The following is a 24,200-nucleotide window of genomic DNA, read 5'->3' as shown; positions in this document are numbered from 1 at the left end:
AATAGGTAAGTTACCTCAGGGTGGCTTTCACAGAACAGAACCTACTAATACTATACTTACTTACTTACATACGTGTCTATTTGTACGTCTCTAAATGTTTTGATCAATTGAACAAGGTGGACCCTCTTGTAAACAAGTGCAATGCTTAATTGGGTCGTCCACTCAGTCTTTGTATTGAGTTTGTGCTTGAAATGTATTGTAATTCTGCAAACTGTTAATAAATATTTCAATCAATCAATCAGTACTATTACTATACTAACTAAGAAAGGAAAAACAAGCTTACCTTTAACAAAAATGCATATTCTTACCTATTACTATAGAGACTCACCCATGCCTACAGTACCAAGGCTGAACTAAAACACATTAAGGACATTCCACAAACTCTTGTTTAAAAAGTATACTGTTTTAGGTCGTTCTTAAAGATGTCCACAGAGGCTGCAGCTCTCAACACCTGCATGTGGAAGGGCTTTCTAACGTCTGGGAGCTACAGATGAAGGGCTCTTTCAGCTTTTGTTATTAGTCTATAGTACGGGGAATGACTACTAGACCATGCCCTGGTCAGCAGCAGACCTTAAGGTCCTACTGGGCACACAGCGTTGGAGAAAGTCAGTTCAATATTATGGGGCCTGACCATGCACATACTGTATAAGACCTTGGCTTGAACTACTGGACCCTGAATTGAACAGGAAGCCAGTCCAAGGAGGCTAAAGTAATATGATCGACCTGGTTAACAGTCTGGCAATATAGCATTGTGGATTAATATTCATCTGTTACAGGTGTGAGACAAGCAACGTTGTCTCACACCCAAGCTTTGCAATGTTCCTAAAGTGGAAAAAAACATGTATAGGTCACCAACTTTCTGTGCGTGTTGAGGTGCGTAGTCTAATCATTACTGACGCCAAGGCTTCTGACTGAAGTTGTAGCGGACATTGGTTTTGGGGGACCCAATACAATCAGTCACCTTAGGAACAATTTTATCTGAGGAATCTGAATGGCATCCAGGACTAAATGGCACACACTAAATGGCACACAAACGCACTAGCAATACATTAAAATGAAAATGTTGTCTTCTCTTTGTCACCCTCAGAGACTGCATGGCAGCCAGCAACATACACAGATACGTCTACTACAACCCTGGTGCGGTAGTAGAGGAAGAGGAGGACAATGATGCTATCCATGCTAATACAGACATGCACCCAGAGAGCAGCACCAAAGAACACCTGAACCCTGAAAGGAGGTCAGTGGAGGGCCAGAGTGATGTCAACGTAACTTATGTTACGAAACCCTTTTGGGTCTAGGGATGAGTTTGTAACATAAAAATCACACCCGTGTGAAGTGAGGGGCGCTCTCACCATCGTACATCATGACGTAAAATAGACACTATGCCTATTTGCTCAGACGTAAAATTCTCCATTCATTGTCAATGGGAATTTAATGTTTGTGCAGGACAAAAATACAGATTTACTCGTCCACATATGACGTAAATTCTCCATTCATTTTCAATGGGAATTTAATGTTTGCGTAAAACGAAAATCTACACTAATAGCTGAATACCGGGATGTTGAGCATGATAAGTGCAATTGGAAACCACGTGGTTTTGGAAGTGCAAAGTGCTGTTTGAGGTTTTTTTTAAAAGAACATCACTAAAACAGCACTTGTAATACTAATAGTATTACATGTACAAAATGTATGCACATGGCATACAATAAACCATAAAGAAGCCACTAGCGAGGGACACAGGTTTTGCCAAAATAACAAATAAAATGGAGCAGCTAGGGAAAACAAAGACAAAGACTAACTAACTAACTAGTATAGTAACTGTTGCTTGTAGTGGACCATGTACACAGTGTGGAAATGCTTAAATAGATTAAGATCTGGTGTTGTGTGAGCAAAAGCCACTTGCAAAATGGGGATTTTCAGATGACACATGCCTCCTCACATGCCCCCTGCTGGAACATCCCTGCACAGCATCGGACTTGGCAGAGTTTAATGAAAAGGGACAGCAATGTGTTCAGCTGTGGCTGAACCACATCTAGCGTGTGTTGTAACTAACTGTCTTGTGGACACGATAAGAAGAAGATAGTAGGCCTATAGTGAAAAAAGCACGCCTGCCTGCCTGCCTACCTACTCTAACTAAACCAATGTTCAAAAATACATAAGTGGCAAACATCGGGGGTGTTGTCGGAGTGCCGACAATAATGTAGAGGCTTCTGTCTTTCCTGTCCCAATTAAGGAAGAATATACTGTAGGCCCACAATTTTAGTAGGAGAACATACAGTAGGCCTATATCTAAAGTACAAAGTTTGCTCTGGGATACAAACCCAATGAGGATTACAAAACAAGGCTACAAGGAGACAGGGCTACAAGGTGAAATGGTTGAGAGAGTGAACTGAGGTTCAGACAGCTAACTTATGATTGCTAATAGCCTAGGTAAAGGCCATGCCATGGTACTTTAAATACAGTCAGTTCAGAATTCAGTGTATTTAGTCGGTTACATTGATTTAATTATACAGAATTAAAGCAGTGCCAATACCATACATGTGTCACAAACCATGACCTGTTCTGTCACCCTGAATTTGTAGTATTCTAGTGTCTTGGTTTCCTCTAGCTACTGTTACCTGTCTTGTCTAACCAGTTGATTTTCCAGTGTTTCCACCCGCCTCTCATCTTGCGCTCCTACACTGTCTTGACTCGAACCATGACAACATGTTTGTTATTTTGACTGAGTCATGAACACATGATGGATCTCCTCTGTTACAACTTTACAGTTGGTTCAGGTTTGTATATTTTGGAAACATTCTGCTAAAAATAAATGTTTAACTGTCCTTGATTACAAGGCTATAGTACGCTATAATCTCTTGGAAGCTGTAAATTAAACATTTCTGTTATTTAGGTTGCATCATGCATTTTCACTATTTGTACTTTGGCTTTTATACTGTTGCCATTGCTTTCTTGTTTTGGTTTATGTATATTATAGAAATTATATATAATGAGGCCCAAATGTGACTGCAAACTTCAACTCCTCTCAATAGTTTGACTGTGCATGACACCCCATAATCATTTCAATGCATATCACTCAACTGCTGTGGAAACAAAAAGGAAATTAAATCTGTATATATTAGGGTGTAAACTTATAGAAATAATATCTGAGCTTTTAATGTCACAAAGATGACACTGCATAACTTAAAATATATGTGTTAATATTAATTACGTTTTAGTTTTTAAGGTACATCTATGGTGCTTGATGTTGGTGTTGAAATAATTGTATGTCAAGTCTGACCGAGGCTGAATGTATGTGTGCTGCATGTCACTGCTCTTTAAAAAGTCAGTAAAGGCTTGTGACCAAAAACATCTTAAATGTCTCTTGTCTTTTCTTGTTTAATTTCTACGCAAAGTATAATGTTAGCATGTGAACTAATGGTAGTCTACTTTCATTTAACACATCTTCATGGGAGATGATTGCATTGTCTTCAATTGGATTATGCAGAGGGGGATTTTATGGCAAAGTCACTTATCCAGAAGCTCAAAGTGTCGCATTGCTACGAGTTGTAAACTTGCAGATCGGCTATTTTGAATATTCATGTCCCAAAATGCCAGAGTTATTCCCACTGAATCTGTATTTATTGCACGGAAAAAGCGGACGACAAAAATGGTGTAATTACAATCTGATGGACCAATAAAAAAATAGGAGTGCCAATCAGAAACAATCATTTGCACATCACATCACTGGGTCTATTACCTTGTTGTAATGGTCACCCCGACTATAGTTTGTAAGCTATGTCTTATGTCTAAAAGGGGCGATTCGCCCAAGGCGCCATGGCTATAGAATCGGCCCTTAAGTGTAGCCATGCTTCAGTTGAACTACTGCTGCTCTGCCCTGGCTCGAACCCTGTGGAGGTTTTATTTAATTTATGGACGGCCATGTAATGCAGTACACTCTAAACTTCACATTTGTATCCAAAATACACTCTTAAGTGCTTTGCAAACAAATGTAGTGCATTTGATTAGTAGGAGGTTTCTGGCTGAAAATATGTTTCTCACTTCCTCATGTGACAAGAGCATACACAGCAAAACCAAAGAGCTATGTCACTGAGCTGTGTAAGAATGCAACTGACAGTAGGCAGTATTCCAGTATAGACAGTATAGGCCCAATTTAACTTTTAGGGTTCATGTCATGGTACAGTAGCATGAGGATGTCTTGGGGGGGAAAAATGAGTTTGGTAACCACTGTGAGCTTGTGCAGTCAATAATAAATGTCTAACAACAAACATGATTACACTGATTTATACAATGTTATTGTTACTTATAGTGTCATGTTTGGCTTTATGGCTTTTCGCTCAGTTTAGAACAGTGGATTTGTTTTTTAAAACCTTCTATACCTTTTTCATAATCCGTTTGAACAGACTACTTTTGACCTATACTGTGTATTGTTACTGGTGATCAATAAACTAAATAACTATAGTCTAGAGAATGTAAATGGAAGAGAACTGAATGTCAACAAAGAGGAAGTCTCAATTCATGGTTTCCTGCACAGAGAACTCACCACATCTTCCTAATTCAGTCTTCAACTCCACTGGACAGTGACAGAGAAGACCCCATCAGTCTCTCCACCATGGGACCTGTAATATGGCGAAGAATCCTGTGCTTTAACATGAGTGAGTGTCTGAGTGACTGGTTTTATTAACCTGTGTATTATATTGAAAATAAGGTTGTGTTTCCCCCATTTACAGATTCTCAGAGCTTCTATTTGAATCTTGGTGAGAAGTGAGAAGTATTGTTGAGGGCATCATTGTGTGTATGAATATTAATATGAAATACTAAGCCAACTGGCACATAGCCCATAGATTTTCGGCGCAGTGTTGTCTGCTGTTAGATCTAGATCCTAGATATACATTGTGACATTGATATTGTGAGTTGTTAAAATGGCTAAACTGTTAAACGGGTCAAATTCACAGAGTGAACGACCACACTGGTCGTGGTGGGCTTGGGAACAAAATGCTTAAGTTATATACACACCAACAATGATTCAACAGTAATACATTAAATTAGTTCATGTTAAGTGTTAAAGGAGTAGTTTAGTAGTTCGGTGTCATCGGTCAGTATAGGAGTCTCAGTAGGAGAGGAGACTCCGCCGGTCATCAAATTATTGGCGCAGGAGTCGGGAATGTGGCTAAAACAAAAGAATCTCCATAAATTCAAGGTTTCATGGGGTGTGTAATTGATAGAGAATAAGTTGGGTTTTTTGTTTAAGGGCAACCCATGCACACACCAAGAACGATAATTAAAATGGTGAACGATATTGTTTTATCAGGTCACTGTCAGAGTGCTTTGGTTTGACACATCACCCACATTCAACATCATTATTATTCATCCGTGTGGATGGATGCTCAAATCATTATATTTATCTATCAATCTAGGTGTGGACAGCCTTTTACTGTGCATGTACAGTATGGAAACATTGTGTTTGGCTGTCCACACCTAGATTGATAGATAAGTAAATTCTGTAAGGCCGTGTGGTGAGTGATTTCCTCATAGCCATGACATCATGAATATCATTGTGTGAAAAGAGGAAGATGACAGAAATGAGCATTTGTGCCTGTCGTAGACATGCGCAGAGCAAGTTCAGTCAGGGAACCTCAGTGCAGTTGCTGCCGGCCGTTAATTGGGCCGCCTCAGCATCACGCTCTCATTTACATGATTCACTCAGCCAATCACACACTCACTCCATCCCGGCTACTTTAACCAGAGGTTTGCATTCCTCTGCCTGCTTGCTGCTGCTGTATCAGCGTGCCGCTGTATACAAACCTGCTGCTCACCCACCTCCACCCCAGCTACCACCTGTCGTTTTGGATCTACTGTTTAGGTACGGGGGATTCGGAGTCCCTATGGCCGGGACTGATGCGCTTGATCTGAGTACCTAAAAAGCAGATCCAATACATCGCCAAACCATAATAAATATACTGCATTGCTCATCTATATTCAATAAATATATATATTACATCCTTCTTGAGTTGTCTGACTGAAGTTGCGATGGTTGCATTGAATGAGACAAGAGAGTATTACTTCAATTGTCAAATAGTAGGCCTTCAATAGAATACAGTAGAATAGATATTTAGCCAGCCTGCTTGAAGGTTCTCGCCCACCATGGAGTTAAATGGAGTTAAGTGGTTTGGAGGAGTTTGTCCCGTGTTCTCTTTTCCAGATTACTGTCACTAATTGACGTGCATATCAAAACCATTTTTTATTTTACTCCTAGATTTTGTCCAAACATCACGCAAATTGGTACACATTATCTCTCTATAGTCGTGTGTCACATTTTTCATATTCCATTCTGATTGGCTAAGATTGTCTCCCAAAGTTAATTTGCAGCCAGGAGTGGTCTGTTTTGTTAAACAACATACTCCTACAGTACTCCTATACAGATTTTGATGAACAGATTTTCATATACAGATGAACGCGGCAGCCTCTGATTGCTGTGAAACATTGTTGGCCCACATTGACCTATACCTACCCTGGCGGAGAGTTGCGCTCCGAGGAGCACATTATTCTAGTCTATCAATGTATTTCAAAGTGTAATATGCCAATGGTATGGTATAATATGTCATAACATGAAGGTAACTAAGTAAGTATGCTCTGTTTCCACCAACAGTGTCTGCTTTCCTGTACATACCTTCACATACAGGTCAGCACCTTCTCTGAAAAAATAAATAAAAATTATAATAATAAAAAGAAAAATGAAAACTTTAATATGGATGTTTTTTTGTTTTTGTTCATAGAAGATGCTCAAATCCGATTAGTTGGGTCTTCTCTGTGCTCTGGAAGAGTGGAGGTCTATCACAACAACAGCTGGGGAACAGTCTGTGATGACGATTGGGGCACGGATGATGCTGAGGTGGTTTGCAGAGAGCTCAACTGTGGGATGGTACAGAGTGCTCCTCGAGGTGCCCATTTTGGCCGAGGGACTGGTCCCATCTGGTTGGATAATGTAGGTTGTTTGGGAAGTGAAAAGTCTCTAACTCAGTGCCCAAACAGTGGATTTGGTAAACATGATTGTGGTCATTATGAGGATGCTGGTGTCACCTGTTCAGGTAAGAGTCGATGTCATGTCACTCATTTCAAATAAATGATTGTACTGTATATGAAATACACAAATGTGCAACATTATTTCTTTCTATCCTTTTCTTTCTTTCTTTCTGTCCAGGCCCAGTGGTGAGGCTAGTAGGTGGTAGCAAGTGTTCTGGCAGGGTGGAGGTCTATCATAGTGGTCAGTGGGGGACGGTGTGTGACGACAACTGGGACCTGAAAGATGCTGAGGTGGTTTGCAGAGAGATAGGCTGTGGGACGGTTTCCATCACTAAAAATAAGTATGGGGAAGGCATTGGTCAGATCTGGATGGATGGTATTGGTTGTTCTGGTACGGAATGCTCTGTGACTCAATGTCCACATCAAGGATTTGGGAAACATGACTGCACACATAGTGAAGATGTTGGTGTTGTTTGTTCAGGTAAGATATGTAAATTGTATTAGAAATTATCTTGTTGAGATTGCATCACTTTTGATATAACATGGATTAATTTGATTGCAATTCACTGAACAAGTGGAGTTCAATCTTCACAAGTCGTTCATGATTGCTGTTCCTCCAAACAGTGATCTGATCGAAGCAGCAGTCCCTCAATGTGAGATGTTTCTTCTGCAGGACAAACATCTGGGCCATCTGCTAGACCATCTCCTGAGTTGTCTGCATCAAATTCAGTTCTTTCAGCAGGAGAGCAGTTGAACCTCACTTGTTCAGTTTCACCCCAGCGCTGTACACCTCTTCATGTGAATTTTGACAAGGATGGATCTTCCATTGGACATAATCACACCATTTTACAAACCCAACAACAGACCAATGTTGGGATGTTAACACTGTCCAATGTTAAATCTTCCAACCAGGGAAATTATTCTTGTCAATACTCAACTCGCAGCACCACAAGCCCCTACAGCAGCCCAGCAAAAAGCATCTTTGTTGGTGAGTCAGGAGTTTCAGAAGAAATAGAATCTCTACTGTACAACTTCTGGTTCATGATCCTGGGTTAATTTTCGCTTTAAAAATAATCTGACTGTAGTAACTACTACTAAATAGCTAAAGTTTTCAAATGATTGTGGGTGTAGTAAAAGTACAATATTTGCCTCTGAGATGTTAGATAGATAGATAGATAGATAGATTTGCTGTAGCCTATGTGAAATAACTTTGTTTCTGTGTGAACAGTGAGGCTGAAGCAGCCGAACATCACCCTGACATCTCCACACACAGAGCTGGTCTGGGGTCCTGCTCATTCAGAGGTAACCAGGGGTGACGGCTTCTCCATCACCTGCTCCATTCCCCCCCAGTATAATGAGGGCATCTTCTACCTCAACTTCTCTGGCTCCAACAGCGACAGGCGGCAGCCTGAACCGGACCCCACCCACTCTGCCTCTTTCCAGTTCCCTGCAGCAGAGCATGAACACCAGGGCAACTACAGCTGTTTCTATAAAGTCTTCACCACACGCACGTTTACTTCTAACTGCTCAGAGCTGCTCAGCATCTCAGTCAAACGTAAGGGCCGATTCATACTCCTATTTTAGAGCCGAACAAAAGCCGGTTCGGCGCTGTAGAGCCTACAATGTGACGTCATTTGAGGTTCATTTGAGGTTCATATGACGACATTCATTTGACGTCATTTGAGGTTCATTTTGAGGAGTATAAATCGGCCCTTAGGGCCGATTCATACTATTTTACCGCTGTTTCGGCGCTGTAGTGCCGAAATGATTTCGGCTCGTCAGAAGTTTTCAGCAGCACCGAAGAGGCGACTACCCGCCCCCCCGAACCTCAAATGACGTCACATTGTAGGCTCTACAGCGCTGAACCGACTTTTATTCGGTTCAGCATGTATGTGAACCGTATGAATCGGCCCTAAGAGACCAATTGATGTAAAGGGTCAACACACATCTTCAATTGTAGATCTATTCTCACTAGTCCTTTCTGCCTTCCTTCTTATTTCCTTCTTTTTTTTCTAGCCTCTCTAATCCCTCTGATAGTGAAGGAGACTACGTCATTCCAGATGTCTCCACCTGTCGCCATGTCGACGATGGATCCGATGATGATGATGAAGGAGACTACGTCATTCCAGATGTCTCCACCTGTCGCCATGTCGACGATGATGACACTAATGACTATGAGAACGGGTCAGTACACTGAGGAGACAAATGTGGGAGACACATATGTGGTTGGACTAACTCAAATGTAGTTGTTATTTATTGTGTGGGTGCACTGCTAGGTGTGTCCGTTTTAATGTCTAACAAATATCAATGTTTGTAATGCTGAAATGTGTGCGTTCGGTTTATGAATGGAAAACGGAAAGTTTGATTTTATCATATTTCTGCTGATGTAGGCCTATAGGTTTGGGGCTATAATATATATAGGCCATACGTTGACTTTTTTTAAGGTTGGCATTGGATATTCTGCATGTGTTCATTTTTAACTACTTTCAACCTGGTGTCCCAATTTTGGGCAAAATTCTAAATGTGTTCCCCATCTCCTTGTGCGGTTCATTATTAACTTACTACCCGCCCCCCCGAACCTCAAATGACGTCACATTGTAGGCTCTACAGCGCTGAACCGACTTTTATTCGGTTCAGCATGTATGTGAACCGTATGAATCGGCCCTAAGAGACCAATTGATGTAAAGGGTCAACACACATCTTCAATTGTAGATCTATTCTCACTAGTCCTTTCTGCCTTCCTTCTTATTTCCTTCTTTTTTTTCTAGCCTCTCTAATCCCTCTGATAGTGGGCGGGACTGTAGGAGGTGTGCTTTTGCTCTTAATGCTGCTCCTGATTGGTCTCTGTCTGATGTGGCGGCGGCGACACAGAAGGCCAGCGGTCAAGACTGATCACACAGCTAGTGAGTAATTATCTTCATATTGATACATCAATCTATTCCACTAACTAGTTTTAGGTGAGTTCTGGGTGTAAGCCTGTAAGGCCTAGTAGTAACCTGACCAGTTTGTTTTGAGAGGTCTGCAGTTTTGTTTTTAATGTGCCTTTGAGGTGCTCAAGAGCTGCGGTCTGGATCCTTCATGAGACCTGGCAGGCCGATGCCCAACACCGCTCCAAATGACGCTCTGCAGCAGTCAAACATGGAGTAGAGTAGAGGAGTCTGAAAAGCGAAGCGTCAGCTCCGAAAATCGCTGTGAGCCTATAGCCTCCCAGGTCACTGCACCTATCCTGCAGCATCGCTGCATGGTTGTGTCCCTCTTCGCACCCATTGGTTGCCGTTTCGTGGTTGGACAAAAATCCTTTCTCTCCATCCACTATTATTGAAATAAGGTGTTTTTCAGTTGCTTCGTGTTGATATTATGTGCATTCAAATCTTATTTTAAACTTCGTGTCAGTGAAAAGGAACATCACAGGTGCAGCATGGTGACTGGGCATGTTTGTTTTTAGTGTTTTCCAAAAATGATGTTTTAGCAAATTCAACATAAACAAGGCAGAAAGATCCTGCTGGTTGGTCAGTCAGGGACCAATCAGAAGGCTGACAAATGGTGAATCCACACAGAGTTTATTATCACACCTTAACCAAACACGATGCTCATCCGTCCTGATAGTAATCCACTTCTTCACGGGTGTAATTGTACTCATCGTACGGATTGTACTGTAGCTTTTCCTTCGCTGTTTGAGAAACTCATAATAATCATAAAAGAAATGCTCTAAAACGTGCTAAACAATGTTCAAACTATGAATATGATCAACTTCTCTCATTCCAACTGGTGCATCAACCATGTTACAGTGTTTAACTTGTTGGCTCTGAACCTGTTACTGCTCATCCCTGTTACTTCTGAACCAGTACAATTTCCTCCCAGGCACGATGAACGTCTATAACACAGGATGCAGATCCGATGATGATGATGATGATGATGAAGGAGACTACGTCAATGTAGATGTCTCCACCTGTCGCCATGTCAACGATGGATCCGATGATGATGAAGGAGACAACGTCATTCCAGATGTCTCCACCTGTCGCCATGTCGACGATGGATCCGATGATGATGAAGGAGACTACGTCATTCCAGATGTCTCCACCTGTCGCCATGTCGACGATGGATCCGATGATGATGATGAAGGAGACTACGTCATTCCAGATGTCTCCACCTGTCGCCATGTCGACGATGATGACACTAATGACTATGAGAACGGGTCAGTACACTGAGGAGACAAATGTGGGAGACACATATGTGGTTGGACTAACTCAAATGTAGTTGTTATTTATTGTGTGGGTGCTAGGTGTGTCCGTTTTAATGTCTAACAAATATCAATGTTTGTAATGCTGAAATGTGTGCGTTCGGTTTATGAATGGAAAACGGAAAGTTTGATTTTATCATATTTCTGCTGATGTAGGCCTATAGGTTTGGGGCTATAATATATATAGGCCATACGTTGACTTTTTTTAAGGTTGGCATTGGATATTCTGCATGTGTTCATTTTTAACTACTTTCAACCTGGTGTCCCAATTTTGGGCAAAATTCTAAATGTGTTCCCCATCTCCTTGTGAGGTTCATTATTAACTTACAGACATTATGTTGAACTCATGTCTTCTCTTGTCTCTGTTGGCCTCAGAGACTACAAGGGAGAGGAAGAGGAGGATGCTATCTATGCCAATGTAGACATGTACCCTGAGACCAACAACAAAGAACACTTCCACCCTGGAAGGAGAGCAGTGGAGGGTCAGAGTGCTGAAGATGAGCAGGACAACATCTATGCTAACTATGATGGCTAATATATGAGACCTTGTTCAACAGCAACGTAATTAGTATTCAGTTTGATTCAGTTTGTCAGTTCAGTTTGTTTATCCCACGATTTTGCTACCAATTATTTTCACCCAGTGTCAATAAATTATCTAATGTAATCCTGGGCGCTACACCTCCACTGCCAACCTGGGGGGGCAGCGGACTGACCTCATGCTTCCTTCTATGCATGAGGAGTCCAAGCTGCTTCTTATTTTCCCCTCCATCAGGCGCCCCGGCTGGCCAGGGGGAGGAAGTTTAGAGACCAGGATTACTGCATGTTTTTTATGTGGGTACGATAAGGGACACGGTGAGAACATGCATGCAAACTCCACACAGAAAGGCCCCTTCGCCAACCCCGCCTCGGGTATGGGAACATGCCCCCAGCGCCCTGTCAGTTCAGAATTAAGTTTGATTCAACTTAACTACGTTTTAGTTTGGAATCAAGTACCGGTATAGGCACATTTTTTGTAAAAGTTATATTATATATCATTTGATGAATAGAATTATGGTATATGGGCCTATGTGGCATGTGTTATTGAGGATCAGATTTGTCATAGCCTGTAATAGTAAAGTATTTAATGTGAAAGTGCCCATAAATAATGCATTTGGAAAATGGTCTTAAGTAGTTTAAAGTAACATCATTATCAAACTTAAATGTAGCCTATAACCTTCAACTTATTTTTAATGACAGGCATGTAGGCTACAGGTGTTGTAGCAATTTGGTAATTGTAGTATGGGCCTATAGTTAAGCATGTTTTAACCATGCATATTATTGTATTTACATTACTTAAGTAATGTAGTTTTTTGGGGGGGACATTTTGGAGTAGACAACTTGACCTATATGAAATTATGAACATGCCTTATAATGTTGTAGGCCAACTTAACTATACTTTATCTTGTTATGTTTAGAGTTTAAAGATACATTTTGCAAGATTGTCACAGTGCTTTGCAGTTCATTTTATCCCTGTGTAAAAAAAAAGCTGGCTGGGTCAGATCGTATTGGCATGTCGCTGTGTGTGTGTGTGTGTGTGTGTGTGTGTGTGTGTGTGTGTGTGTGTGTGTGTGTGTGTGTGTGTGTGTGTGTGTGTGTGTGTGTGTGTGTGTGTGTGTGTGTGTGTGTGTGTGTGTGTGTGTGTGGGTGGGTGTGTGTGTGTGTGTGTGTGTGTGTCAGCTTGTATAGCCTACTATATTATAGTAGGCTATACAAGCTGACACACACGTCACATCAAAAACGTTAAAATAATCTCTCTATTATACACTGTAATATTATTACAGTGTATAATAGAGAGATTATTTTAACGTTTTTGATTACAATGAGACAATGAGAGTTGACAAAATATTCCAGTAATCTCTTTGATGCTGTAAATACATAGGATGCTGTTTGTTAAATAGGCTTCTTTTTGTTATTTGTCTCCACATTGATGGACTCTTCTAAACAATCATAATTTTAAAGGTGATGTAAAACTCACATATTTTTACTTTGGTTATTTTACCCACTTTAAGATGAAGGTCAAAAACATCACATCTGGAGAAAAGAAACACTGTTTTTGCATATTTATGATATGGATTCTCTGTCTTTCTTATTTTCTAATTTGAATTTTAATGTTTTACTGTCAACTGCAAACATCACCCCAGTTATTGTGCTGAGACCAATAATTGCAGTAGATGCAAAATGTTGGAGAGTGTGGACCAGAATTCTAAATAAAACGGCAATGGGTCGCCCCCTTGTGACCAAACAAAGTAACTATCTTTAAAAAAACCCAAAAGATTATAGGCCTATCTTGTTCTTCATTTCTTTTTATTTGAAATAAAGCTATTTCAGTGAACACTTTTTAAGACCTTTTAATATTTTATTTTTTTTAACCATTTTGAATACATTTTACTTCAAGGTGCCCAGTGTGCCCACTCCTACGAGAGAAATGATGACGTGAACGGATCAAAGTTACTTTCGTTTTCATTGGCGCGAGCAGGCGACTTCTGTTTGGCTGGTTTGTTTATAAGGTAGGATAATAATTATAAATATAGCTGACAAACGCAAAAGGTTAAACTCTCCCCAATTGTTTTATGAGTAATAGGCTTCTGAGTGCAGAGATTACCTGATGTGTTTGTAATGGGGGGTAGGATTATTGTGTAGTAGTGAAATTCTGTTTAAATTTGTGGTGTAGTGGTTGGAGTGTACAGTATGTGAAAATGTGGTTATGCATGGGAGTAGACAGTAGTGTTGTAATGGTAGAGGAGCCGATGGCCTGGATGGTAGGAGAAGAAGAGTTGGAGGAGGGAAGACATAGAGGAGAGGGTAATGTGTGGGCCCTGTCCAGGTCCGTCCCTGTCCCTGCTAGAGAGAGGCCTCTGATCTGGGTGCATGCTCTGAGGTGGCAAGCTAGGGTTGAGGTTAGGGTTAGAATTAGGGGTGGGAGGCAGAGTGTTTGTGGAGAGTGACTGGGTGGGGGAGAGAGAGGCCAGGGCATTGCTCCTGATGGTACGCAAAAATCTCTTGCTGTAACCTCTCCTTCTGAGGACTGTGAAGAGTGTGTGTGTGTGTGGCCTGATTGAAATGTTCCCTATTGGATGAAATCCTGAAAAACCGAATGATTTGTGATTGAATGATTCCTGCAAAGGTGTGCTTTGGGTGGTAGCTGTGTTTATGGAGTAGTGCGTGTGTGTCTGTGTCCTTAAAATATATTTTTGTCAGTAATCGTTTATGTGTATGATCTATTGAAATACGGTGGTGTCCAGGAAGTTGATCTCTGTTGGATGAATTATGTGTTTGATGGTTTTGGAAGCATGGTGTGTGTTCAAAATCTGTAAAAACGCATCAAACTGTTGTAAGGTGTGTGGCCAGAGCCCTATGATGTCATCTAAAAATCTGAAATACATTGTCGGTTGTAGTGGACACTTTGCCAGGGCCTCTCTCTCCCACTCACTCATGTATGTTAGCATAAGCGGGTGAACATTTCTTGCCCATAGCCGTGCCCTCTATCTGTAAATAGTGTTTATTATTAAATGTGAAATCATTGCAATTGAGACTGAGTTCTAATAGTTGTAAAATGGCATTGTCTGGTCTAGTGTTGTCCGGGTGTGTCTGGAAAAGATTTATAACTGCCTTGTAACAATCTCTTCACAGCAAGGCAAATTATTAACTAAGGAATAAATCAGCAGGATCGTGGGGTTTACTTTGAACACTTATCACAGGTAAACAGTACACTTCACAATGACGTCTCTCCCTGTCTCTTTCCCTACTAAATTATATAAACAAACAAGAAAACAAACTCAAACCAACAGTCGATAATTACATTCAAACCCCCCCTCCCTATACGATTCAAGTGGTTATTAAAATATTATAAGGCCTATAATAAAAATGGTCTGAGGAATTTAATCTAACATTTTCTTCTGACTTCTTTTCAGATCCTGAATCTTTACTCCAACAGCTTAACCAATAATGGCAGGCCACGGAAATTGTCTATTGGGTATATTTCAGGATTTGGATAATTCAGAATTTGGTCAATTCAAATGGCAACTGCGCATCGAGGGCAGCGTTAAAAAATACATTCTGGACGATGCCGACAGGATGAAAACAGTAGATGCAATGGTGGGAACATATGATGATCACGTTCTGGAGGTCACCAGAAGGATTCTGGAGAAGATCAAAAGATATGATCTAATCAAGAAAATCCCAGGGTCTGGTTCAGGATACAACGGTAATGAAATTTTAATGTTTATTGTCAACTGCAAACAACACCATCCCAGTTATTGTGCTGAGACCAATAATTGCCATAGATGTCAAAATGTTGGAGTGTGGACCAGAATTTTAAATAAAACGGCAATGGGTCTCCCCCTTGTGACCAAACAAAGTAACAATCTTAAAAACAAAGAAAAGATCTATAGGCCTATCTTGTTCTTCATTTCTATTTATTTTAAATAAAGCTATTTCAGAGAACACTTTTTAAGACCTTTTTTAATATTTTATTTTTTTAACCATTTTGAATACATTTTACATCAAGGTGCCCAGTGTGCTCACTCCTACGAGAGACATGATGACGTGAACGATAAAGTTTGTGATCCACGTACGTACATACATACATACATACATACATACATACATACATTAAAGTTGTTTTGCCCTTCACTGGTAACCTTATTTTGGATTTGTTTTAAATATAGGAAGGTTTTATGGGCTGGGCTTTTTACTAAAAAGCCCCCCCTTTTAAAATACTACACACATACATACATACCCACCTACATACATACATTTCAGACGTTTTAGCAGTTTTTAAGGACCCACTTTTAGGCCAGTGCACCAGAGCAAGCTTTTGCCTTTTTTTAAACCCCACCCATTTTAACCAAATACATTAAAGTTGTATTCATAATCTGCTTCATAATCACAAATTGCACATGCAGGGCAGATAAGATATGACAAATACCTTAAACATAAAAAGACATTACTAACTCAATTAATAATATTAAACAGTCTGGCCACGTGACACTAGTTCCAAATCAATCGAATCGAATCAATGGCAATTATCACATGAAAAGATGATACACCACCAAGATACCCATGTACCTGTCTAAATACTTCCTTAATGTAAACGAAGTCCACACCCACAACACCAGAGGGAGTGCAACAAGTGTACAACATGTACAACCCAGATTCAGCACAAACAAGGGACTAAATTATTTTCGCTCCTATGCCACCAAAATGTGGAACGCCCTACCAACAGTCATTAAGACATTAATCCCTTGACTCCTTCAAAACCGCTCTCAAAGAGCATGCACCTATACGGACGGCTGCAATTCGAAACTGGCCACCGTAAAATCTGAATCCCCCCCTTTTCCCCTCACTGTATGTTTCTTTTCCCTTTTTGCTTCCTTTATGATGAATTCCTGTTCTGTTCTTTAACTATATAGAAGTGTCTATTTCTACGTCTCTAAATGTTTTGATGAATTGAACATGGTGGACCCTGTTGTAAACAAGTGTAATGCTTAATTGGGTCGTCCACTCACAGTTAACAGTCTTTGTATTGAGTCTGTGCTTGAAATGTACTGTAATTCTGCAAACTGTTAATAAATATTTCAATCAATCAATCAAACACAAAAGGTTGTCATAAACATAAGATAATGTAATTATGATATAATGTTTTCTTAAAGGTGATGGCTCAACTCAGAAACCTCCAGAAATGAATCGGATGAATGAATCGGAATCCAAAGGTAGGTCCTGAGAAGATAAAAAGGGTCTTAGGGTGTGGTTTCATCATATGCAGAACTTTTATTCTGCATATGATGGCGGACTTTGCTTTTCAATGGGAACTGAGATTGTTTTGGGGAAATCCGCATGAAATGGAAACAAACTGCGTTCTCGGTCGCTGCACCAAAAGTTTGGTGCAGCGACCCGACCTCACCATCATATTGACTTGACTTGACTTGTCCCCATTGAAAAGCATCGTCAGAATCCACCCTTATCGGCAGAAACTAAGTTTGGTGTGACTGTATCCTTTTCATAAGATTTCAGACTTTCTAGTTGTACTGTATGTATTGTATACTATGGAGTCGGAATAAATATATAAAATAGGAGTACAGCTGTGTAATGATCAGTCATTACACAGCTGTATTCCTATTTTATTTATTTATTCATTCAGATGTTAGACGGAAAAACACTGATTACATTACATTATGTTTGTTATCTTATCCCTAACAGTCGTTAATGTACACATCCATAACAACGTGTCTGCCTCCAACGAACGTAGTGGCATGCCCACCCTGGCTAACGCTTTCGCTGCTGACTATGGCGTGACAAAACAAGTCAAGCATGCTGCTAAGAGAATGAAATATATGGGCATGCCAGTCCAAGCTAAGAAACCAGCAGCCAACAAACCTGTAGCCAACAAACCGGCAGTCAAGAAACCAGCAGCAAAGAAACCAGCAGTCAGGAAACCAGCAGCCAACAAACCTATAGCCAACAAACCGGTAGTCAAGAAATCTGCAGCCAAGACCAGCAAGAAAGTGACCAAGATTCCTAAGAAAGCCACAAAGAAATCCACAGTTGCCAAAAATGCCCCAGCAAGAAAACCCCCAGCTAAGCCCAAGGCAGTGAAACCGAGGAAGGCAACCTCAAAGAGGAAGTAAAGACCCTGAACATTATGTCATTACCCAACTCTTATCCTCAGTTATGCCCATGTTTAATTGTCTTTAATAGTTGTATGTACAACCGCCAGGGATGTAGTGGAGCCGGGGCGGGGTGGAGCAGTGCCCCCACCATGCTGAGATTCACACGCTATATTATACTATATTGTTGTTAATAATTAATTGATAATATGCCTACATAAAATCTGTTGCAAAGGCTAGTTTGTCATCCAAACCCTGCCCATAGTAACTACATTTTAGACTAGAGGTTACCATTTATTTTGTTAGCTTAGGCCTACTCAGGTGACTGTCCTCCCCTTGTCAAGGGAGGACTCTATTGCCATTATTATATACCTCTTTCCGTTGGGTAGGACTGGACATAACATATTGTTTTACATGCTTGATAAAATCTAATTGATACTTGTGTAATGTCGTGATTGGTTTTATGGCTTTTCTTCAGTAGAAACAGTAGAAACAATTACAAATATTGATTGCTTGTTATTAGCGATCTATGAATTTAATACAGAGAAACTAAATGGAAGAGAACCTGTCAGTAAAGATATCACACCATGGTTTCCTGTACAGATTCTAGATAAGAACTCACCACATTATAGTTGGTGCCTTCAACTCCACTGGAGACTAAAGCATTACACTTGTTTACAATAGGGCCCACCATTTTTCAATTCATCAAAACACTTACAAATAATAGTCAAATCAGGAAATCATCATAGAGGAGATAAAAAAGGGAAAATAAACATATTATATCAAAACCTTCATAAATTTAAGGCACAGACAGTCACTTTGGGTGCAAACTTGTGTCATTTTTGTCCTACATAGTGATAATGATAATGAATTTCTTTATATAGCACATTTCAAGACATAGTCACAAAGTGCTTTACTTAAAAAAAGAAGAAAAAAGCAACAACGCAATTACAACAAGATATCAGTGAATAACAGCCAGCACAAAATGAAAGCATACACATATAATCAAAAAATAGAATAGAATGAATGCAAAAGGAAATTAAGAGAAGGCCTTTTAAAGGTGGCTTTTGCAAGTCTTACGTAGATTAATATAGGTAGGGTGTTCCAGAGTTTGGGAGCATGCCCTGCCACCCTTTGTGATGAGCTGAGCTGTGGGGGTCTCAAGGAGGGCGTTGTCTGAGGACCTGAGTGTACGTGACACACACACACACACACACACACACACATTTTGAACCTAAAGGCAAGTCCACACCAATGATTTGAAATGCAACTCCTTATTGCAACTGTAGCTCTTTGCAACACCTTGCAACTTCTACTTGCGTTGCGTTTAGTCTGCAATGGTCTCTTAGCCCAAACTGCACCAATGCAACGAATAGTCTGAACTTTTTTTTTTTGCCACAGTAGATTGACATTTGACAGGTAGATGGGCAGGTAGATTTGACACGCAGCAAAGGTCGTCGGGATCGGTACTCGAACCTGTGACACGCTGTCAGGCAGGCACGTGCAGGGGGGGGGGGGATAATGCAACTGGGGGACATGGTTGCAAGTATAGTTCCATGTTGCAAGGAGTTGCACGTACGGCGAATCATTGGCGCGGTTTGGCCTTAAAACGGGTTTGTTTCAAGGACTTGCATTGTGGACTCAGACTGCATGCGTAACAGCATGCATGGCCTTTAACAAGTTACACTGTCATATACAACTCAAGCCCAGCCTGCATGGGCCTTCATTTTCAGGCCTGTTGAGAAACCCAACTTGAGGGTGATAAGCAGTGTATGTGTCAGTACCAGGACACTAGTACTAACAGGCGATTCGTGAAATCATTAAATAAAGTTTGTAGCTACTAAAAGACCTGTAGCCTATTAGAATTAAGACAAATAGCTATAGCTGCATTTTATACTGTGGGAAATGGAGAACATGGGGAGTCTTGGGGACACCTATATTGCTGATTCATATGTGTACATGTGTTTTGGTCTGGACCCCCCCCCCCCCCCAACACACAATTTCAATTAAATTCAAAGAGCTTTATTGGCATGAGAAAACATACGTTTACTTTGCCAAAGCAGAAAGAACAATACAACAATACAGCAATACAATCAAAACAAAAAGTATGTACTTTGAAGGTCAGAATCTTCAATAGATCAACTTCTATGTACCAAGATCACTCGATGCAAATATAGTGCAGGAATATACACAATGATTAGTCACACACACACACACACACACACACACACACACACACACACACACACACACACACACACACACACACGCGCGCACACACGCACGCACGCACGCATGCGCACGCACACACACACACACACACACACACACACACACACACCCAAAAAAAACACGAAACACAGGAAACACGAAACACATCAGGGTGACAGAACAGGTCACGAATCATGGCACTGATAGCCCCCCCCCTCTCTCTCTCTCTCTCTGTCTGGAGTAGAAACTGATAGTAGGCTATTTACCATCTGAAAGGAAGGCATGCTCCAGATGAGAACTCCCTACTGTACGTAGGGAGGAGCTGCACGACCAACCCAACACGGCCTTCACAAATTAAGCAATAGCGCCTTGTTGTTGGTAGGCCTACTTGTTATAAATACTTTCATTTCCCCTTGTGAATCTGCACAACGACGACGACGTGATTCCTTGCTAAAGGTAAGAGGACAATTACATTTTGCAGAATGCATGACGCATTATGTATTTTATTTTATCACTGATTTTGTCTAAAGACTATATCTTGTTCTAACTTTGGCAAACCGTTCAATCCGTTTTTGTTCTGAAATTTGATCAAATTCTTTGAAGTTATTTGTAGGCCTAATGTTTTGTTTTAGAATGGCACATAGGTTTAAAATGAAGGGGGCGGAAGTGTAAATATCTGCATTTATGCTGAACTATTCCCGATTTGCCCCAATTGCGTTATTTATTGATAATGATAGCTTGTATAGGGCCTACTATACGCCTATATGACGAGATCATTATTTTCTGTGAAAGTGAAAGCACTTGGCACACCATATAAGTATAAAGGCCTGATAGTGAGAGACCAATAACGTTTAAGTCAGTGGGTCTAAAAACATAAAGGAATTCTTATTTTATTTATTTTTTACAATTAAGAAGCAGCGCAAATATATTCAGTTTGACTCATTCTGAATGTTTCACGCCTAAAATAGACTGCATAACAGATAACACAGCATAAGACAGCTGTATAGGTCTATAATCTTTTAAATACAGTCTGAGTCTACATGGCGATTGACATCATTGACTGATTGAGGATTGTGAATCATCACTGATGAAAAGGCTTAATAATGAGTTATTTCTTGCTTTAATATTTGGCGGCGGCCTATATATTAAAAGCCATTTATGGTATAGGCTATATACAATAACACACACAACTCGCGCTACAAACTACAATAAGAAAATAGTTGGCAAGCTTAGGGTACGTTAACGTTGATCGTCGCTCTTATCTCTTATCATAACTCCTCGCTCCTCCTGTCAGTCTGTCTGTCTCTTAAAAAACCCAACCAGCTGGACTAGTTACTTTTCCCCGCCCAACCATCAGCAATTCAAAGTCAAAGCCTCCAATAACGCCAGAAATGATGGATAACCTGTTCTGAGCGAAACTCCTCACTCTGGCCCAGCATCAGTGGTTCTTGATTGATTGATTTAAGTATTTATTAATAGTTTGCAGAATGGGTAAATTTCTCAAGTGGGGTCCGGGGACCTTCTATAGGGTTCCAGGCAAGGGGTCCTCAGCAAAATGTGTGTCTGTTTGTGTGTGTGTGTGTGTGTGTGTGTGTGTGTGTGTGTGTTTAGTTGCACATGTGTACATTAAAAAACAAAGGCAAATTCAAATGGGATGACCGTGCAGTGTGACTGTAATGTAACTTTCTTCTATATCTAATCAGTGTTTAAGCTTCAGCCCATGCCACGTTTTGATAACCTTCACGGGGCTGTTTCTTTTTTAGAGTTTACTATAGCCTACTTGATTCTGTTCTGCAGTATTGAGCAATTTTTATAGTGGTGTACTGGATATTATGGTGTGATGACCCTCTCTCTGCCTAACATGGCCTGCTAGGGCTGATTGGCAGGGTGGAGTTGGATCGTCAGTGAGATTGGACCACACCTGAGTCTGGTTTCTTGTGAGAGTCACAAGAAACCCCTATAAAATAAATTGCTCAATACCGACAGCCGGGCAAGTGGATTCATGAATGTATGTATATAGACAATATTTTAGGCCAATAAAAAAGACTATATATACCAAATTTCCCACCCGTCCACCTTTTCATAGATTTTGTATAGCTAGCCATACATATATTCAACAACACTATCATCAGTGTTGTGTAAATGAATGTTTTTTGTTTGTCCTATATATCTGATTCACATGCATTTAGACATGTGCACCCTTGTAAACTTGACCCATGGCTCTGTGTGTTCTTTCCCCCTTTACACCAAACCTCTCCACTCAAAATAGCACTTATAGCAGATCTACAAGCTCACAAACCCCCCCACCCCTCCCTATACGGTTCAAGTGGTTATTAAAATATTATAAGGCCTGTAATAAATATGGTCTGAGGAATTTAATCTAACATTTTCTTCTGACTTCTTTTCAGATCCTGAATCTTTACTCCAACATCTTAACCAATAATGGCAGGCCACACAAACTGTCTATTGGATATTTTTGAGGATTTGGATAATTCCGAATTTGGGAAATTCAAATGGCAACTGCGCATGGAGGGCAGCGTTAAAAAATCCATTCTGGACGATGCAGACAGGATGAAAACAGTAGATGCAATGGTGGGAACATATGATGATCAAGTTCTGGAGGTCACCAGAAGGATTCTGGAGAAGATCAAAAGGATTGATCTAATCAAGAAAATCCCAGGGTCAGGTTCAGGATACAACGGTAATGAAATGAAATAATAGAGTTTTATCAAGTCATGTCATGTAATTCCCCTCAGCTGTGGGGTCAGAATCCAAAGTTAGTTACTAAGAAGAAACAAAATAATTAGATAAAGATCAAACATTTGCTTAGTCATATGCTTATAGCATGTTTCAATCTTTCAAGTGTATTTTTTATTTCGTATCTATTGCGATTTCAACACTAATACCCACATATGCGCGTATCATCATCATACCCGGAAGTCATGCAGGAACGCCTACTGAGTGCATGGCCTAAAACTACTTTCTGGCTTTGACAGCCATACATCCAAACAGAAAAGTCCTATCTGATTGCATGAAATGACGTTATACGACGTTAAACTCACCTTGCCACTCACTTTATGCATGCTCAATTGAGCACATATAGATTGTACTTATTAGTGCTCATGAAGTATTTGAGGCATGGAACTGTTTCAATTAGGTGCTGTCCATGCAGCAAAAAATAAATAAATAATAATAATAATAATAATGTTTTGTCATATATAGATGTACTCATAAAAGTGTACCCCCCATATTGTCTTCAAGGCCCTGCTGCGACTGTGTCAGTGCCAACCGAGGGCGCCAAGAAGCTGAGGTCGGTGAGGACTGACTTCATTGCAGGAATGTCACAGGCCAACCTGCATGGTCTACTGGACAAGCTTCTGGATAGGGATGTACTCAATGATGCTGAAATGGATGACATTAGAATGGAAAGGCTCAATGCAGACAAAGCACGGAGGATTATTGACACGGTGCGGGGAAAGGGAGACGGGCCAAGTTCAGATATGATTGCCATAATTCGTCTGCTGGACCCAAACCTTTGTGAAAAGATAGGTTTGTAGTTCGTATAACCATGTGGAAGAAAAGGAAACTACAACATAGCAACCAATCAAACAAGTAATTCTGACCATTTGAATATAGGTGCTATAGATACACAGAGAGTATATTTTTATACTGTAAAATCTTTAGTTTCTTCATACAATGCAAATATGCATTTCCTGTTCTCTGACTTTGCTGCCATATAGTCATTTGTTTTCTTAAACATGCATGTAATAAAACGTTGTAATACTGTTGGTTTGTTTGTTTGCTTGCTATATTATGTTTTGTATGAGAATGAGGGCCACCTCATTGGAGAACTGGCTTGACAGGTCTCTTCAGAAATAATAAAACATGAAGGTGACTGAATACAACATCAGATATTATAGTCATACATGTGGTAAATACTAAAGAGTAAAGTGTAAATTAGAGAAACTGAACATCTACACTCCAATATACAGTATATCACCATTGAGTAGTAGGCCTATACTATATTAACAGTCAATCCTCATGTAGACCTATAGGCTTCAAATGTTAAAATGAACACCAAA

At 40.3% G+C, this 24,200-nt stretch overlaps 2 protein-coding genes and 1 long non-coding RNA gene across 3 annotated transcripts; all 3 read left to right on the top strand.

The window, feature by feature from the left end:
- Positions 1 to 4,574: 4,574 nt before the first annotated feature.
- LOC308324679 (uncharacterized protein) lies at positions 4,575 to 12,599 on the top strand. The gene is made up of 9 exons (XM_080776889.1): positions 4,575 to 4,655; positions 6,650 to 6,682; positions 6,780 to 7,088; positions 7,202 to 7,504; positions 7,697 to 8,011; positions 8,252 to 8,578; positions 9,792 to 9,926; positions 10,885 to 11,218; positions 11,639 to 12,599. Exons 1-9 carry the CDS (start codon positions 4,613 to 4,615, stop codon positions 11,796 to 11,798), a joined length of 1,959 nt encoding a protein of 652 aa, XP_080633015.1. The 5' UTR covers positions 4,575 to 4,612; the 3' UTR covers positions 11,799 to 12,599.
- Positions 12,600 to 15,852: 3,253 nt separating this feature from the next.
- On the top strand, positions 15,853 to 18,138 carry LOC308323920 (uncharacterized protein). The gene is made up of 3 exons (XM_080775784.1): positions 15,853 to 15,872; positions 16,954 to 17,013; positions 17,501 to 18,138. The coding sequence occupies exons 2-3, from the start codon at positions 16,983 to 16,985 to the stop codon at positions 17,926 to 17,928; spliced, it is 459 nt and encodes a 152-aa protein (XP_080631910.1). The 5' UTR covers positions 15,853 to 15,872; positions 16,954 to 16,982; the 3' UTR covers positions 17,929 to 18,138.
- A 2,336-nt stretch (positions 18,139 to 20,474) lies between these two features.
- Positions 20,475 to 23,904, top strand: LOC308323649. Its single transcript, XR_013964831.1, has 3 exons — positions 20,475 to 20,574; positions 22,527 to 22,819; positions 23,380 to 23,904. It is a non-coding gene; the product is annotated as an uncharacterized lncRNA (long non-coding RNA).
- The last annotated feature ends 296 nt before the right edge of the window (positions 23,905 to 24,200 follow it).

This window comes from Protomyctophum bolini (genome assembly GCF_963924005.1).
Source record: "Protomyctophum bolini genome assembly, chromosome: 11".
NCBI classification, from domain to species: domain Eukaryota; kingdom Metazoa; phylum Chordata; class Actinopteri; order Myctophiformes; family Myctophidae; genus Protomyctophum; species Protomyctophum bolini.
Note: the sequence above shows the minus strand (reverse complement) of the source record. Positions and strands in the feature narration are given on the sequence as shown.

What these genes read in the sequence shown, in the direction of transcription:
- LOC308324679 (XM_080776889.1), top strand. Translation starts at nt 4,613, where the DNA reads ATGGGACCTGTAATATGGCGAAGAATCCTGTGCTTTAACATGA. An exon ending in GTACATACCTTCACATACAG is followed by an intron (nt 6,683 to 6,779) that starts GTCAGCACCTTC and finishes TGTTCATAGAAG; the next exon opens with ATGCTCAAATCCGATTAGTT. An exon ending in TGTTGGTGTTGTTTGTTCAG is followed by an intron (nt 7,505 to 7,696) that starts GTAAGATATGTA and finishes TTTCTTCTGCAG; the next exon opens with GACAAACATCTGGGCCATCT.
- LOC308323920 (XM_080775784.1), top strand. Translation starts at nt 16,983, where the DNA reads ATGAATCGGATGAATGAATCGGAATCCAAAG. An exon ending in GAATGAATCGGAATCCAAAG is followed by an intron (nt 17,014 to 17,500) that starts GTAGGTCCTGAG and finishes TATCCCTAACAG; the next exon opens with TCGTTAATGTACACATCCAT.